The following is a 16,589-nucleotide window of genomic DNA, read 5'->3' as shown; positions in this document are numbered from 1 at the left end:
TATAAATCATAAACTTACGAAATCAAAAGTCAAAAACACAAAACAAACAAGGCTGAAGAAACGGGACCAAGAGATATTTTAGACTTCTAGTCTTTGTTCGTCATTAAAATCTGGTCCTTATATCCCACATCGGTGAAATGACTCGACATGGCATGAACTTTGTCGCTATAAATTAAGATGCAAGCTGCGATTACGTCCTCGTCAAGTTGGATTATTCAAATGCGAGGATATGTAAGATGGGCTTCTTAGTTTAAATATGCGAGCACAGTTAAGTTTTTGTGTATCCGGTTCTTGGTAGGCTATCGCGGGGATTCGATTTTGTGGTTCGGTTCGGTCGGTCGGCTACTAGCTATGATTAATTTAATTTGCTTGGTAGTCGGTATGGCTGAAATCTTGGTTCGGTTCAGATTTAGAAAGAGAGACCGAATTGAAAACCAAATTTCTCAAGTTACTAAAAGCCAGAGCCAGACCGTTGTCTCTTTTTAGTTACTTAAGGTTCTTCATCGTCCCAAAGTCCGAACCAAAATATACGTGAGATGACAGTAAATGTGAGAATCTTAAAGAGATGCGGGTGATCACAATCAAAACAAGCCAACTATGAGCGATTCTTAGGATTGAAGAACAAGTTTCTTGCTAAGAATCATATCATCAGTGGTGAAATCCGCTTCTTTCCGGAAAGTTCCGCGTCCGAAATCAAGGTTGTATGAGTCAGTGAGACCTTCTACCAAGTCGAACTCTGGTTTCCATCCCAGGACACGCTTTGCTTTCTCCACCGATGCAAAGAAATGCTGCAAAGACCGATTATACATAAATCAAAACCCCAACTTTTTCAAATGGACTCTTTGATGTTGCTCCCTGAATCATTTGAACGTTGGGAGTTTTTACCTGGTCACGGAAAGGGAATGCTTTCTTCTTCCCAAAGTCGAACTCTTTCGGGTTGTAGTGAACAATCTCTGGCTCTGGAAACCCACCAGCCTAAGAGAGAGAGAGAGAGAGTTGAAAACCTGAATAAGTTTACTCAAGCAATGATCCAAAAAGCTCAGAGATATCTATCTCAAACAGACCACACCGGGATGTACTCTAAACTTTTTGGATTGAGGAGACAATAAGGAAAACAACAGACAAAGAATGTACCTTTGCGCAAGCTCTTGCTAACCCATCAAAAGTGACGTATTTATCCCCTGAGATGTTGAATATCTCTCTGCTGGCTTTCTCGTTACCAAGCACGTTTAGAAAGGCTGTTGCCAAGTCCTGAATTTACATAATCATCTGATGTTATAGATCAATACTCTTCAAGAGTGATCAGAGGAATATGATAGTGCTGAGTTTGAGTTAAGGGTCCCCTATAACATAACGAGTGCTCTGAACCATGTAAGCGAGCTCAAGAGCATAAGAGAAAGTAATGTGTGACCTTAACGTGACCGAGTTGTGAGATCTGTATCCCAGAGTTTGGAACTGGTATGGGGCGACCAGCTTTTAGACGGTGAAAGAACCATTCTTCCACGGGGTTGTAGTTCAATGGACCGTAGATGTACACAGGACGGATAGAAGTCCAGTTTACACCTTTTGTTTGCAGTAAGCTCTCAGTCTCCAGCTTCCCCTTGTGCCTGCTCTTAGGGTCAACTGCATCCTCCTGCATAGGTTATGTCCCAGATAAAATGTTACTACAACTGGGCTAGGGTAATAAACTTCTGAGTGACATCATATGAACAAGTCACATAATCATAATATTTTTATGGAGAATATCGAGATGTACAAGCTCAGGAATAAGAATTCAGATATATTTTCCATACCTCACAGTGTGGCAAGATATCAGATTTCAGATAAACACCAGCTGAAGAACAGTAGATGTACCTATAACATTAACGGAAAATTACAATACTGAAAGGCTGTTTCTTGGGAGCTATCAACCAAATGAACATGTTGGGTAGATTTGTGTAAAACTCACTGCTCTAGTTTAGGCAGTGCATCTATGATGGGCTCAACTTCTTCGGCCTCCCTCCCTGAGAAATAAGAGAAACATATCATGCATCAAGACAAGAGACAGTATATTCTTGAATCTACAGTAAGACCAAAGAGACCAGATGTTACCGTTGATATCATAAACAACATCGAAGCCTTCTGCTGAAAGACTTGACTTCACAAAGTCATAGTCCTTTCTGTCTCCTTTCAAGTGAAGAATCTAGAAAAGACCGAGAAAAAATCATTCATTTTTATTAAAATCCTAAAAAAACCTTCAAGCTTTCACAAAGAATCATGTTAATACCTTGGAAGAAAAATCAGCAAAGTCTTGGTCAGATTCACCGGGCAATTGTTTGGCAATAGGAGACTTACCCCTTGTGAACAATGTAACCTGCAAAAATAACCATTAGGGTAATGAGAGAGGGAAACTAAAGTTTAGGTGAAAAGGCAGTGTGATCGGCCATGGAAGAGAAATGAGAACCTGATGTCCCTCTTTGACAAGGAGCCTGGACAAGAACACACCGATGAATCGAGTGCCACCCATAATCAGAATCTTCTTTTCACTCGATGCTGAAACATAGAGTCCTCCTTTTGGCTGATGAACCTTCCTCTTGTACTGCAATTTCAACAACAAAGCCAACTCTGTAAAACATCTAAGACTACTTATAGAATCTGAAGCTGGCCCTTCACAAATACAAATACAAAGGAAAATCCTGAGGAAATGTTCAAAAAACTCAAATCAGATCCACACTCAAAACTTTCACAATAATGACAAAGAAGCTCATAAACTTTACTTAAACAACAAAATCAGAGCTGAAACCAGAACCACACATTCATTAATCAAAGACACAATGGTCCATTGCTCAAGAAGTCGAACAAAACGAGCTTAGAACGAATTAAAAAGGGATAAATTTTAAATGTGTCAAACGGATTTTGGTTTAATCAGACACACAAAAGCATAACCCATATGAAATAATCTGTCAGAAACAAAAAGGAAACAAAGATGGACCTGGACTTGTAAATGGAGCTTAGCGCCATTGAAGTCAGAGAGAGAAGAAGTAAGAAGAGAGAAAGAAGGCTGATGCTGTTGCAACATCATCATCTTCGCCATGGTTGGTTTAACTTAAAAACTCTCTGAGCAACTGAAGAAAAGCTCTTTATTTGAAACTGAAGGTGTGTTGTGAGTATCTCTCTATCTGTGTATGGTTCGTGTGGCCCCATCATCTTGTTCCTTCCGATCATTAAAAGTCTTTATCTTTTGTTAAGGGATAAGACAAATTATCTCAGCCTCTCTCTCGCCATTTCATGGTCACATATTTACAGCCATCGTCGTCCTCTTCTTCTTTCCTTCTTTTTCCCCCTTGTTGTGGATATAGTGTGGATGATTTTGATCAAACGCGGAAGTTTTTGGGTCAAATCGTAATTAACATTTTATTATTATTGGGCTCTAAATTTTCCAATTACTATTGGGCCAGACTAGAGTTTTTGGGTCTTAGTCTTATATCAAAAAAAAGAGAGAAGAAATCACGTAGCAGACACGCGCAAGAGTTTTGTTGAAGAAGATCTGAAATTTTCAGAAATTTTTCTCGGGAAAATTCTGTGGATTTGATCGATTAGTTGTTTCAACAACGGAGAGGTGTTTTTATTTCTGCTGATCAGCAGATTACTTCTTTTTTTCTTTTTCGGATTGATCCTTTTGGATTCTACGAAAGATGGACCCTAACCAGGTTTAATCTCAGCGCTCTGCTTCCTCTTCCTTTTTAGATTCTTGTTGGTTTCTAAGTTCGATTGCATATCAGATTCTTGATTAGTTTCGTTGAATTGTTCGATCTGAATGTTATTGGTTTGGATCTGTGTTTCGTATCCGTGAGAAAAGTATACATTTGAGTAGCTAGGTTAGAGAACAAGACAATGTAATAAACTTGTTCATCCCGATTTTTTTTTTTCCTTTTTTCGGCAATGTGTAGGAGGAATGTAATCTACCCTTTTTGGTTAGCATGGTTATGAATTGTTACAATGGAATCTGCTTGCATGAACTCCTAATAAAGCGTTTGCTATCATACGTCCTAATTGTGATTTTTTTATCAGAATTGAGGCTTACCAAAACTTTATTATTCTTCCTTAGATTCAGGCACCAATTGAGAATTATGCAAACCCAAAGACATGTCTTTTCCATGTTCTCTTCAAGGTATGATGAGCAACTGTTTGTCAAAGAAAAATGTTTGGATTATTGGACCAATGGTTGGTGACCAGTTTTGTATCTGTTATTTGGAACAGGGTGCTGCGTTGGCGTTTTACATTCTCTCTGCTCTCTTCTTCAACAGCTTTGTCATAATCTTTGTAGTCACTGTTCTTCTTGCTGCACTTGACTTCTGGGTTGTTAAGAACGTGAGTGGGCGTATACTGGTTGGTCTGAGGTGGTGGAACGAGATCAATGATTTGGGAGAAAGTGTCTGGAAATTCGAGTCTCTTGACCAGGAGGTTAGTCTTTCTTCATTTATTCATTTAGGTTCAGTCTGTCTAGAAATGTGGGGCTTGTGTTTCCCTTTCCGTTTCTTGAATACTTGTGTTTTCGTCTTTTTTTTTTTGTCGATGCAGTCCTTGTCTCGGATGAACAAGAAAGACTCATGGCTTTTCTGGTGGACACTTTACCTTGCAGTGAGTATTTCCTATCTAACACTTCAGTTGTGACGTATCCTAATTACTTAAACCTGTTTGCAGTCCTTCTGAAACTTTAGTGGAGGATTAAGAATAAGAATAGGCAAGAATAAACACGTCCCTTATGGTGAAGCAGATTCTGCAAAGTGGTAGATAAGAACTGAGAGCAGTCTTTTAGTACCCCAACTAGCTACCATTTAATAAGCTTGTGACAAATGGTTTTCCCCCTGCATGAGTGGGATCGTGGCATTTGACACTGGAGTCAAATCACATGCGAAGTAACATTGCATAAGATGCTGCGTAGGGAATAATAATCTGCTGGAACTAAGTCTGCCATTTGGAGTATATCCTATGATCACACTTTGGCTACATATGATATTGGCTAAAAACTTGGTAGCTTATAAACCTATACGGCCAATTACCTTACAAGCAACCTATAAAGAGTCAGATCTAGCCATGAGATGGTAGCTATGCATTCAGTGTCTATAGTACAGGAGCTTAGTAAACATTTAAAACACGTGAATTTCTTTGTTGTCCTTTTTCTGTTGTATTTACAGCTAAATCTTCTCTTTTTTCCACTCTTCAGGCAGCTGCGTGGTTTATCCTTGGAGTATTTTCTCTGATAAGGTTTCAAGCTGACTATCTGCTCGTTGTTGGCGTTTGCTTGTCCCTCAACGTGGCTAATATCATTGGCTTCACAAAGTGCAAGAAAGGTAAGATCCCTTATCAATTTCCGATAATTTCCCTGATTTTGTTAAGAATCAAAGCAGGTATAGCCTATAGTTCACTAGGTTCTTTTACAAAAGAACATATGCATGTACATATATAGAGGTAACTAATAGGCATTCACCAAATTTTGGTTGGCAGATGCAAAGAAACAGTTTCAGCAATTTGCCTCGCAGACAATTGCATCACGATTCCAATCAACTGTACAATCTGCCTTCACCCTTGTCTAAATAAAGAGAAGAAAGACGCTTTAAAGGGTTGTGAGAGCTAAGACAGTGTACAAAGAAAGATTGCCAAAACAACATCGTTGGTTTTTTGACTGATTATTTAACAATGTTTTGTAAGGGTTTAAGTGTAAGAGGTCCCTATATTGGTCTTTTCTATGTATTTTACATGTTAGACTTGCCTATTAACATTTTTCATCTCGCATGGTCTTATCATACGTATATTTAGCCCAAAAGATAATTCAGAAATTTTCAATACCTAAAACAGTCAACATATGCATCTTCCTTATATGTTGCAAGGCTTCACATCTTTTTGTTTTTGGTGAATTGAGTTTATCCATCCACACTAAATAAGCTTCATGATGATTTGATTTACTTATCTTCTCCCTAAACGTAATACAAACCATATTGTTTGTTATTTCAAATAACTTATTTGGTCGTTTAGTACTATGGTACTGAAATTTGACCGAATTTGGAAAAGGTGAATTTTGACGACTTTGAAAAAGGTGGAAGAAAAGTTCTTTGTTATTTTGGAAAACACATTTTTCGTGACAAAAAAACAAATTTTACGTTTTGGCAGGAAAATATACAGTTTTTAAAAAATATTTTGATAAACACAATTTTGGCTTACCGATTTTGGTCTTAGTATATTTCTATGTTCAGCTACGTCTTGATCATTTCCAATATGACATTTGATTAATCAGTTTTTCCAGTATCACAATTTGAATATATCACTAAAGGACAAATTGGAATCGCGTGAGACATCAACTTCCCACAAGTACAATGAACTGAAGGAAAGCAACTATAGAACATCTACAAAATCCTTCCCTCCTTCAGCAAACACAGCCTTGCCACTAGTCTTATCTATCATGAGTATCAGCTTCCAAGTTCGTTTCCCTGAAATGAGAGAATCAAAATTTTGTGACAAATCAATCTAAGAATATTCTACAAGCTCAGATATGGTAACATTCAACAAGCTCAAATATGGTATGACATGGACGCATACGGTGAATGATTAAGACGCTGACGAGGCATATTATAAATATAAAAATTAGCTTTAGAAAAATTAATATTATCTTCTTAACCAAATAATATTAGTTTGTAATTTTTTTAAAAAATATATTTTAAATAATGAAATCAATAATTTTATCTATTTATTGCATAATTAATTTCAATGAATATTTATAATTACAGCTCTTATAAATTATTACATCATTGATTTTTTTTTAAGGAAATAATTTTTTTTGGATAAAATAAGTACAAAAAATATCCTTTTAACACACAAAATCAATGATTTATCAACATATTGCATAATTAATTTCAAAAACAGTTCTTAATCAAAACACATAGTCAATGATTTTTTTTTTGTCAACAACTTTAATTGATCAGCTTAAATAAGCCAATGTGAAATGAACATTGTTTACATACTGCTATTGTTAATAACTTTTGATAAGTTTGATACCATTTATCAACTAATTAAGAAATATTCTTTTAAAATTTTTTAAAAATCATTAATGTAATAAGTAATAACTAATAAGAGTTGTAACTAAGAAATATTCTTTTGAAATTAATAATGCAATAATAGGTCAAGAGCAAATACACGATAGAGCCTACATGATCAAAGCCCATTCTAAAGCCCACGTACTTTTTTGTCCTATCTCTACCATATTTATCAACTAAATTAGTCTTTTCTGATTTGAAAAGAAATCAAACCTCAAAACCCTAAAAAAGGTGATTCCTTTGAGATCCTCACTTACCATTATTCCTTCCGCTTCCCGCCAGGTATATTTGTGATTCTAGCTTTTGCCATGTCTCTGCGGCCACGCCGATCTCTTCGGGTTTTGTCTCCAGCGAAGCAAAGGAAGAAAGCCCCCCAAAAAACCATGCATACAAGAGCCAATCGAAAGCGTCTGCCTTATTACATAAAACCCGGCGCCGCCGTGGAAATCAGCTCCGACGAGATTGGGTTTCGCGGCTCGTGGCCACCATTGATGTAATAACTAATAAGAGTTGTAACTAAGAAATATTTTTTTGAAATTAATAATGCAATAATTGGTCAAGAACAAATACACCATAGAGCCGACATGATAAAAGCCCATTCAAAAGCCCACGTACTTTTGTGGCTTATCTCTACCCATAACCCACCAAGCATAGTTAAAATAAAAAAAAGTTTTTCTTTTTGAAACCCTAAAAAATCAATGATTTATCAACCTATTGCATAATTAATTTCAAAAACAGTTCTTAATCAAAACACATAGTCAATGATTTTTTTTTGCCAACAACTTTAATTGATCAGCTTAAATAAGCCAATGTTAAATGAACATTGTTTACATACTGATTTTGTTAAGAACTTTTGATAAGTTTGATACCATTTATCAACTAATTAAGAAATATTCTTTTGACAACTGTAAATGATCAGCTTAACTAAGCCAATTTAAATGAACATTGTTTACATACTGCTTTTGTTAATAATTTTTGATAAGTTTAATACCCTTTATCAACTAATTAAGAAATATTCTTTTGAATTTTGTAAAAATTATTAATGTAATAATTAATAAGAGTTGTAACTAAAAAATATCTTTTAAAATTAATAATGCAATAATTGGTGAAAAGCAAATACACGAAAACATAATGAAAACCCATTAAAAAACAACGTACTTTTGTGGCATATCTCTACTCATAACCCACCAAACATAGTTAATTAAAAAAAAAGTCTTTCTTTTTTAAACCCTAAAAAAATGATTCCTTTGAGATCCTCACTTACCATTCCTTCCGCTTCCCGCCAGTAAATTTTCGATTCCAGCTTCTGCCATGTCTCTCCGGCCACGCCAATCTCTTAGGGTTTCGTCTCCGGCGAAGCAGAGGACGAAAGCCCCCCCACAAAAAACCATCGCCCCGAGAGCGAATCGAAAGCGTCTGCCTTATTACATAAAACCCGGCGCCGCCGTAGAAATCAGCTCCGACGAGATTGGGTTCCGCGGCTCGTGGTACCCGGGTAAAGTGATCACCACCCCATCCTCAGATAAGGACAACAAATGCCAAGTGGAGTACACGACGCTCTTCTTCGACAAAGAGGGTACGAAGCGTCTGAAGGAAGTCGTCGACTTGAGCCAGCTCCGTCCTCCGGCGCCGCTGATGTCTGAGAGAGAGAAGAAGAGGGTAATCGCGATTGGGGATGAAGTCGACGCCTTTTACAATGACGGTTGGTGGGAAGGGGATGTCACGGAGGTTCTAGGTGATGGGAGATTCAGTGTTTTCTTCAGGAGTTCCAAAGAGCAGATTCAGTTTGAGAAAGATAAACTTAGGTTTCACAGGGAATGGGTTGATGGAGCTTGGAAGCCTCCATTAGAGGATACAGAGGAAGATGAATCAGAGGAAGACAAAGTAGACAATACAGAAGATGAAGAGGAGGTAACAATACACATTCTCAATTCTTGAAAACGGTTCTGTGGAAGTAGTCTATTGGAGAGTTTTTGCTTAATTTCGTCTCGCTGTTCTGTATTTGACTTTACGGGAATATTAGACTGCACATTAATGATGAGAGTGACGATAATGCAGGATATTTTGGCCCGAGTGGATTTGGAAACTACCAGAGCAACTGCTAAAGAAATGTTTTCTAGTGGCACGATTGTGGAGGTTAGCAGCGATGAGGAAGGTTTCAAGGGGTGCTGGTTTGCAGCTAAAGTCGTTGAACCCATTGGCGATGACAAATTCCTTGTTGAGTACCGAGATTTGAGAGAAGAAGATGGCATAGAGCCTTTGAAAGAAGTAATCGATTTTCTGCACATAAGGCCGCCACCACCAAGAGATGAGGATAAAGATTTTTCTGTGGGGGACAAGATTAATGCATTTTACAATGACGGCTGGTGGGTAGGTTTTGTCATTGAGGGTATGAAGGGTGGAACAGTTGGTATACATTTTAGGCAATCAGGAGAAAAAATGCGGTTTGGAAGGCAGGGTCTTCGTCTGCATAAAGACTGGGTTAACGGTACCTGGCAGCTACCTCTAAAAGGAGGGCAGATAAAGAGGGAAAAGGTTCTGTAAGATTTCCTTATCGAGACAAGTTCACAGATATCATTCTTATCCCATTCTTCTTTATGTTGCACATAATCTTTGCCCAAGTTCACAAATATATGTTTTAAGTTTTTACTTGTATCTGCAGACCGTTTCATGTGGTCGGAACGTGAGACCTAAGAAAGCAATCGAGAAGCAAGAGTTCAGCATTGGAACTCCAGTAGAGGTTAGCAGTGAGGAAGAAGGATTTGAAGATTCTTGGTTTCCTGCAAAACTTGTTGAATACAGAGGAAACAAATGCCTTGTTGAATATGATAACCTGAAAGCTGAAGATGGGAAGGAACCTTTGAGAGAAGAGGTTAATGTTTCACAGATAAGGCCTCCACCACAAGAGCAGGTCATGGTTTGTCCATTCGAGAAGAATGACAAAGTTAATGCTTTGTATAATGATGGTTGGTGGGTCGGGGTGGTTAAGAAGGTTCTTGCAAAGTCATCGTACCTGGTTTACTTCGAGAAGACTCAAGAGATGCTAAAATTTCATCATTCTCAACTGAGGCTACATCAGGAATGGATAGATGGCAAGTGGATAACAAATTTTAAGGTATGCTTTTAAAACGATCAACTCATATTATATCACATATAACTTCGTTATTTGCTCCAATATCTAAAACATTTTAGTATCGATCTTGGTTGTTGACCTGCAATATCAAGCTTTTACTAATGTAGTTCGCTGCCATTGATTTTTATTTTCAGAAGGTGTAATCGGGCTGGATAAAGGTGTAATTGGGATGGATAACACATCAGGATTTTAGGATTTTGGGATCTCAAGTTTTGTTTTTTGGAGGTATTTGGATCCTTAGTCTTAACCCCGTCGTTCATTGCTATTGTAGATAATTGCAGTTATGATACTTGACTAAAAGGCAAAAACCAGTCCAGTTGATATTTTTATTGATTTCCCATATGAGAGATACTGCTACTCATAATGCTCCTGATTTCCATTGATTATTTGATAGGCAAGTTGTTGCTGTAAGGTTATTTCCTTGCCTTGTTGATTCTCCGAATGTCAAATTAGCTGATATATTTTCAAAGGGGTGGGTCATTATATATTACCTATGATGTTTCGCATCATTTGATCGGGATTCAATACTCAAAATCTTTACGCATTGTGGTTTTAGAGTCGATGCATATGACGTGTCTACCTAGTCAAGGATATACAAACGTCCACACACAGGTTAAGTGTCCATTCAAATGTAATCATGACAATGTAAAGCTCTGTGTATGTAAGACACTCCTACAATCGAAAAAAAATATAAGGAGTGTAAGATCTCACTTTTGCTTGTTAAGAGGTTTTTCCATGTTCTTGTAGTGACATACAAAACCAGCTTTAAAGTATATAGATAATTACGGATAATTTTTGTGGAACAGGATGATATTGACATCTTATTACAGGTAAAACAAGTAGTTGGTAATGGTAATACATGAGAGTAAGAGCAGTGAAAAACACTAACTCTCCATAATGTGTTCAAATTCTTGAAGTACACTTAAGATTCTGGTTTCTTTTAACTTCTGAAGCAGAGGCTTGATTAGGCCTCTTTGATTGCAACAGCCTCCTTGATTGCATCAGCCTCCTTGACCTCTGTGGCTTCGCTGCTCTTCTCCTTGGCAGGTTCCTCTTTGGCTGGTTCCTCTTCTGGGACAGTAAAAGCTGAGACTGGGAAAGTCCTGGACAGTGTGGTTGGTGTCTTGAACGTGATCTTCCCTTTGGTAGGCGGGTCCTCAGTATAGATCTCGTTGATAGTGACCCAAATAAGAAGCTCCTTGGCCTTGACTCCAGTGAGCTTCTTAATCTTCCCGGTCTCAACCACGGCAGTGACCTCAGTTCCGTAGGAGACAAGCTTATCGATCTCTGCGAACTTGTGAGTGATGCTCTGTTTCTGCTTTAGCCACACAACACCCGACTCTCTGTCGTACCCAACCTCTTCTATATCCTTCAATGGTAGTAAACCATTGGGCATAGATATCTCCTTGAGGAAAGTCTTTGTCTTCTCTCTGCATATCTCATCTCCACTGTACTTCTCTGCCTTAGCTCTCACCTCCTCTGTAACCAAACCCATCTCTGTTTCTTTGTTCTTGTGGTGTTTTTAGTTTTAGCTTTGTCTAAAAGCTGAAGTTGTGTGTTGTGGAGAGGTAAGGTACTAAAGCCTTGTGATATATATGTGACCTGTAGGGTGTGTGCCCTTGGTTTCCTGATCTAATTACGGAAATTGCCACCAGGTTTAGAAAATGAACGGTATGTGAAATACACTCGGATTCAAAACATACCTATGACATTATACAATTTTAGCAAATTTTTATTACTTTTGGTACTAAATTAAGACCAACTCTATAAAAAAAAAAAGGGTGAAAAACATCACTATGGATAACGACGTGATCGATTGTCTTTTTACTCTGCAAGAAATATGAAAGAATGCAAAATCTTTTAACTTTTTGAGTTTGCAATTTCATGTTAATTTGGATGAGGTGCATGTAAAAAGCATTAATGGGCATGGTTGGGCAGATTTATGGGTGACTTAGAATATATAATATCGAGATGTCGTGTCTACTCTTTTTCCAGTTTTGGGTTAAACCATATGTCTTACATGATCATATGGCTATCATCAACACAATATTAATGATGATTATTATTATGATGTGGTTGCATGGCCCTTCCTTATAAATGCAGTGCCTATCATCATCTGACATTCTCCTCACCTGCTAACCAGTAACCGACCTCCTCAATTATTTTTGATATGAATTTACTCGAATAAACCAACTCTTTCGTGTTACGTATTAAGAATCACATATACTATTATGAATTAATTTTTCTTCTATCTTAAGAAACCAACCATAACCAATAAAGACATAACTATACGGGTTCCAACGTCTAACTTAGTGATTGTGACCTTACTTTCTCGTAACTCAATGTCTTTTGGTTTTGCCACTTACAATTCCACAGTTTCAGAATGCTACTTAGTTCATGATTTCTTTAATACACTTTCAAACATTCTGTAAGCCAAACGCAAGGAACATGAATTCACGTTTGAAATCTTGTTAGAATTCTTATCAATGATGTTTGGTTCAAAACAATCGTTGTGTCACGCATCGTTTGCATACTTTAACCTTGCGAAGAGAAATTGGCGAAGCTTTGCGCAGCGTCTCCATGGCAGTGATTATTCAACAGTGTCTCTATGTGTTTGATCTCCTTAGGCATTGACCCTGTGAGCACCTCGTAGCCTGTCTCGGTGATCAGAACGTCATCCTCGATCCTTATCCCAATTCCTTGGAATCTGCAAATAATAAGCAGTATCAATAGAAATGTCATTTCACTATTTATTTTCTTGTTGGATAGATCATGTCATGTTCCCACGGTTGATTTGCTATTGAATTACACAGATATACACAATTCGACACTTTATTGGATGCAAATATTCCTACAAACCACGATTTTTTACATGAAGTTAGTGCCTTGAGTTTAAAGAGAGTATTTCTACCTTTCAGGGCAGTCGAATGAAGATGGAATGTAGACTCCTGGCTCAATCGTAATCACCTGTCCAAACAGCGTTTATAAGTTTGACATCGAGACTCTGAAAGATCATTGTCTAGCAGACACCAAAACCAGTCATTTGATGTAATATAACCTAGTAGATTCTATCAAATGCACCATCATAAACATTTTTTCAAACTTAAGGACCCAACGCCATCACACAATTAGTTAATACACTTCGACAATCAGGAATCAAAGGGCACATATCGGATTTAATGGACTAGCATCAACAATCAGAGTGTCTGAGATAGGAGGGTAAGTAGAACGGTGAAGATATTATAAGCCTGACTTTGGTGGGTTCCTTACAAAAACTAAGACTCAATGGAGTAGTAGTACTTACAAAACCAGGTTGCAAAGGACGGTCATATCCCACAGCAGAAGAATCATGCACATCCATCCCAAGGTAGTGACCTTATTATCCATCACAAAAGAACTCTGTTAGATAAGTTTTTTCCCAACGATACAGTATATATATTTTGTGATTTTGATTACATGATAACCTTTTATTTATTTTTGGGGCAGAAATATATACAGTATATATATTTTTGTTTTATGCATTCTCTGTTTGTCTGAAGTATAAGATCATATAGCCCTTCCTGGAAACAATACAGATATTAATATTTTTGATAGGGAAAGTTTTAAGAAAGCAGCTTCATAATTACTATCCATCTTTTTATCTAAACATAATTGTGAAATCGAGCAAAGATCCACAAAATCCTATGTAACCTATGCACATGTCCAAATTTTGACAAATGGTATGTAAACAATCCTAACATGCAACCAACAAAAAACCTATATTTGCGTGTTACTCAGATGCTAAAACAATCCAAAAGAAATTATGGATACAGAAAAACTGCTTTCAGACGATCGGGTTTCGGTAGGTATCAATGACTAACAAAATTCATGCTTCCAAAGGTTTCCTAAATTAAAACAGCTAGTCTACGAAACGTACATCTCAGAAAGAGCAAGAAATCTGGTAGTAGAGTATGACATAGTAAGTAAAGTCCTATCTCTCAGTTGCACCATCCAAACACCAACGGCAAGCACAAAAGTAAAGAAGTTTGAATATCCAGACAAAAGAAGGTAAAAATTGGAGATAGCAGCGACATCAACCTGAAGAGAACTGAATTTTCCGCAAGGAGGCCATGTCCGAGTAAGATCACTAACATAACCATGTAACTCGCAACCCATGTCCATCAAGACAAGATCACCATCTCTTATCTGCAGATAAAAATAAAAGAAGATACTGGCTTCAAAAACATCGTTTTACTAGCAATCAAATAGGGTTGTGTCAAACTTACTCGCTGATCATTTCGTGAATAGTGAATAACACTAGCATTTGAACCGCCACCGACTACAGGATTAAATCTGAGAAATAAAACGTAACATTTTTCTTGTCACTAGAATTAGAATACTAGGAAATACTTTTTGTAAGAATAACATCCTGAATCACATATTTATTCATGGACTAGATATAAATGTCAAGACTTACGCCATTCGCTGAGCACCTCTTACCCGGCACTCATATTCAACTTGGGCTGATAAGATGCCTTCATCAGGAAACCCCTTTGAATGTAGCATTGTTTTCAGAAGACCCTGAGGATGAAAAGATCCAGATTACTCCATACGCTCAATGTCTGTTATAGCTATTTATCTTCAACCAATATTTAGAAAATGGTTCATGACGTTCTATTGGCTCTATGTTCCTTTTTCGTAGCACTTTGGAAACAAAACAAACGTAACAATTGGAATAGAAAACTTTCACATATCATTGAGCATTGCCTTCATGAATCACAAATTTGTTCCTTCGGATCATGGCTGGAGAGCTTTCTATGCGTATGTTCCTCATTTTTTCAAATCAATTCCCAAGATTAAATTGACTATACACACAATCGTCAGCAAAAGTTGTCAATTTTAACCAATTTGTCCTATTATCTCTTGTAATTTCCCCCACCATCTTTAATTTTCAGTTACTCTCTAGTATCTCAGTTGTATTTAGAAGCTAAAAAAAACAGAAAAGTTTCATGAGTATTAAATATGCCTTTGTTGTAAACAGGAATACCTGGCAAGCAATAGATGCAGACTCTCTCATCAATTTGAGTTCCGCAGGTGATTTAATTAACCTCAGCTCATGTGTTAAACTTGAAAGAGTTTTCATTTTGCCAAGAGATGCCGACTTTTGAAACTCATCCAAGTTTGTGTATCTTTGCGAGGCAGTTTGAACATTATGAAACACTTTTGAAGAATGTCTTAGCATGTCTGAAAGAATCTGTACATAAAGAATGTGAACATATAACAAATCTCCCGTTATAGAAGTAATAAAGTCAACAACATAAGAAATTTTTTAAGAGAGGCCGGCCATTTGAGGAAGAATATAAGCTACCTCAGGTAATTTGCTTATCGGATATGCTTGGTCTGCCTTGAAGAACTCAGACGCTGCATCAACTCCAGCAACTTCTCCTTGCCAAGCAATATCCTACATCACAGATCAATTCTTATAAACTGTCAAACAGAAATCAAATCACTCTGTACACAGAAATTCATATACTAATAGATCATCATACGTACCTTAGGAGTTGACTCTGGCATAAACATGCATAAACCTCGATCACTACTTAAAACAGCCACACCACCTGGCTGCTGGCAGCCAGTTAGATACAAATAGTCAGCCTCTTGTCTGAACGTATATGGAACAACGTCTGTCATCATTTTCTCGGGGGCTGAAGAAATGATGGCTAAGCTATTCTCAGGGAGAAGCTCCACAAGTTTCTTCCTTCTACCAATGTATTCATCAATTCTTATTCCTGGTGTGATCTCTCCTTCCGCCATTAACTGATGGGGAAGAGCGAACCATCAGAGCATATAAAATAGCATTTTCAAATCCAAGAAAACATAGTCAAAAGTAGATATCACATAGGAGTTACATGAGGATGAGATGCTGGAGTTGGCTGACCAATGTCTCTGACCCTTTGAGTTGAATATGCATAGCGACTAATGACCTGAAACAAGTAATTAGCATCAGTAGTCAACTCAAGTACTCTCTGCAACCTAAGTCTCAAAATTTCTGCAAATTTAATAAGATAGTCAATTCTCATTCAGAAGATGAAACTTTAGGATCCAGAAGATCTCTGAACCCGAAAAATCCGATCTTTAATCCTCAAATCTATACAAAACAAGGAGGAGGCAAACTAGCAAGAAAACATGAATTGAGCAATTTACCTGAGTTCTTGATACTCTCCGAACTAGATTCCGCGCAAGTACCTGCATCTCTTTCCTCTCTCAGACTCGAAGACTCTTGAGAGGATCGAATCGGACTTCGTGTGATGCTCTAATGTTCTGGTAGGCTTTTCAGGGTTTAGCTGTTTGAAGCTGCGTTTTCTAAACGTCGCGTTTCAGGGTTTTAAAACGTTACCGCTGTTTCC

The 16,589-nt window shown here is 37.4% G+C and overlaps 5 protein-coding genes across 5 annotated transcripts; 2 read left to right on the top strand and 3 right to left on the bottom strand.

Annotated features, from left to right (window-relative positions):
• Window positions 1-427: 427 nt before the first annotated feature.
• LOC104739527 (chloroplast stem-loop binding protein of 41 kDa b, chloroplastic) lies at window positions 428-3,361 on the bottom strand. The gene is made up of 10 exons (XM_010459914.3): window positions 2,972-3,361; window positions 2,444-2,578; window positions 2,267-2,353; window positions 2,092-2,182; window positions 1,949-2,003; window positions 1,794-1,854; window positions 1,412-1,633; window positions 1,135-1,251; window positions 886-975; window positions 428-788 (listed from the first exon to the last, which is right to left on the bottom strand). The coding sequence occupies exons 1-10, from the start codon at window positions 3,071-3,073 to the stop codon at window positions 609-611; spliced, it is 1,140 nt and encodes a 379-aa protein (XP_010458216.1). The 5' UTR covers window positions 3,074-3,361; the 3' UTR covers window positions 428-608.
• LOC104739526 (Golgi apparatus membrane protein-like protein ECHIDNA) lies at window positions 3,340-5,835 on the top strand. The gene is made up of 6 exons (XM_010459913.3): window positions 3,340-3,689; window positions 4,088-4,150; window positions 4,240-4,443; window positions 4,561-4,620; window positions 5,207-5,333; window positions 5,488-5,835. Exons 1-6 carry the CDS (start codon window positions 3,675-3,677, stop codon window positions 5,574-5,576), a joined length of 558 nt encoding a protein of 185 aa, XP_010458215.1. The 5' UTR covers window positions 3,340-3,674; the 3' UTR covers window positions 5,577-5,835.
• Window positions 5,836-8,245: 2,410 nt separating this feature from the next.
• Window positions 8,246-11,765, top strand: LOC104739525 (protein AGENET DOMAIN (AGD)-CONTAINING P1-like). Its single transcript, XM_019236052.2, has 4 exons — window positions 8,246-8,981; window positions 9,129-9,605; window positions 9,733-10,185; window positions 10,338-11,765. Exons 1-4 carry the CDS (start codon window positions 8,382-8,384, stop codon window positions 10,344-10,346), a joined length of 1,539 nt encoding a protein of 512 aa, XP_019091597.2. The 5' UTR covers window positions 8,246-8,381; the 3' UTR covers window positions 10,347-11,765.
• Window positions 10,996-11,698, bottom strand: LOC104739524 (uncharacterized). Its single transcript, XM_010459911.3, has one exon. The coding sequence runs from the start codon at window positions 11,696-11,698 to the stop codon at window positions 11,168-11,170; it is 531 nt and encodes a 176-aa protein (XP_010458213.1). The 3' UTR covers window positions 10,996-11,167.
• A 727-nt stretch (window positions 11,766-12,492) lies between the features above and the next one.
• Window positions 12,493-16,527, bottom strand: LOC104767599 (intermediate cleaving peptidase 55, mitochondrial). Its single transcript, XM_087484333.1, is given in 12 exon segments — window positions 12,493-12,910; window positions 13,115-13,170; window positions 13,508-13,645; window positions 13,698-13,763; window positions 14,281-14,388; window positions 14,469-14,535; window positions 14,660-14,763; window positions 15,230-15,436; window positions 15,551-15,643; window positions 15,736-15,999; window positions 16,092-16,166; window positions 16,387-16,527. Coding segments are annotated over 12 exon segments (1,398 nt in total). The 5' UTR covers window positions 16,435-16,527; the 3' UTR covers window positions 12,493-12,738.
• Between the last annotated feature and the right edge of the window lie 62 nt (window positions 16,528-16,589).

The sequence above is a fragment of the Camelina sativa genome, chromosome 14, assembly GCF_030686135.1.
Source record: "Camelina sativa cultivar CO46 ecotype springtype chromosome 14, ASM3068613v1".
Lineage (NCBI taxonomy): Eukaryota > Viridiplantae > Streptophyta > Magnoliopsida > Brassicales > Brassicaceae > Camelina > Camelina sativa.
This window is presented reverse-complemented; position numbering and strand designations above follow the sequence as displayed.

Bases quoted from the DNA above. Each gene is read 5' to 3' on its own strand.
- LOC104739527 (XM_010459914.3), bottom strand. From the start codon at position 3,073: ATGGCGAAGATGATGATGTTGCAACAGCATCAGCCTTCTTTCTCTCTT. The intron at 1,855-1,948 runs GTGAGTTTTACA...TTAATGTTATAG, and splicing joins GCACTGCCTAAACTAGAGCA to GTACATCTACTGTTCTTCAG. The intron at 1,252-1,411 runs GTCACACATTAC...ATGTAAATTCAG, and splicing joins CACAACTCGGTCACGTTAAG to GACTTGGCAACAGCCTTTCT.
- LOC104739526 (XM_010459913.3), top strand. The intron at 4,151-4,239 runs GTATGATGAGCA...TATTTGGAACAG, and splicing joins TTTTCCATGTTCTCTTCAAG to GGTGCTGCGTTGGCGTTTTA. The intron at 4,444-4,560 runs GTTAGTCTTTCT...TTGTCGATGCAG, and splicing joins TCGAGTCTCTTGACCAGGAG to TCCTTGTCTCGGATGAACAA.
- LOC104739525 (XM_019236052.2), top strand. From the start codon at position 8,382: ATGTCTCTCCGGCCACGCCAATCTCTTAGGGTTTCGTCTCCGGCGAAG. The intron at 8,982-9,128 runs GTAACAATACAC...ACGATAATGCAG, and splicing joins ATACAGAAGATGAAGAGGAG to GATATTTTGGCCCGAGTGGA. The intron at 9,606-9,732 runs GTTCTGTAAGAT...TTGTATCTGCAG, and splicing joins GGCAGATAAAGAGGGAAAAG to ACCGTTTCATGTGGTCGGAA.
- LOC104739524 (XM_010459911.3), bottom strand. From the start codon at position 11,698: ATGGGTTTGGTTACAGAGGAGGTGAGAGCTAAGGCAGAGAAGTACAGT.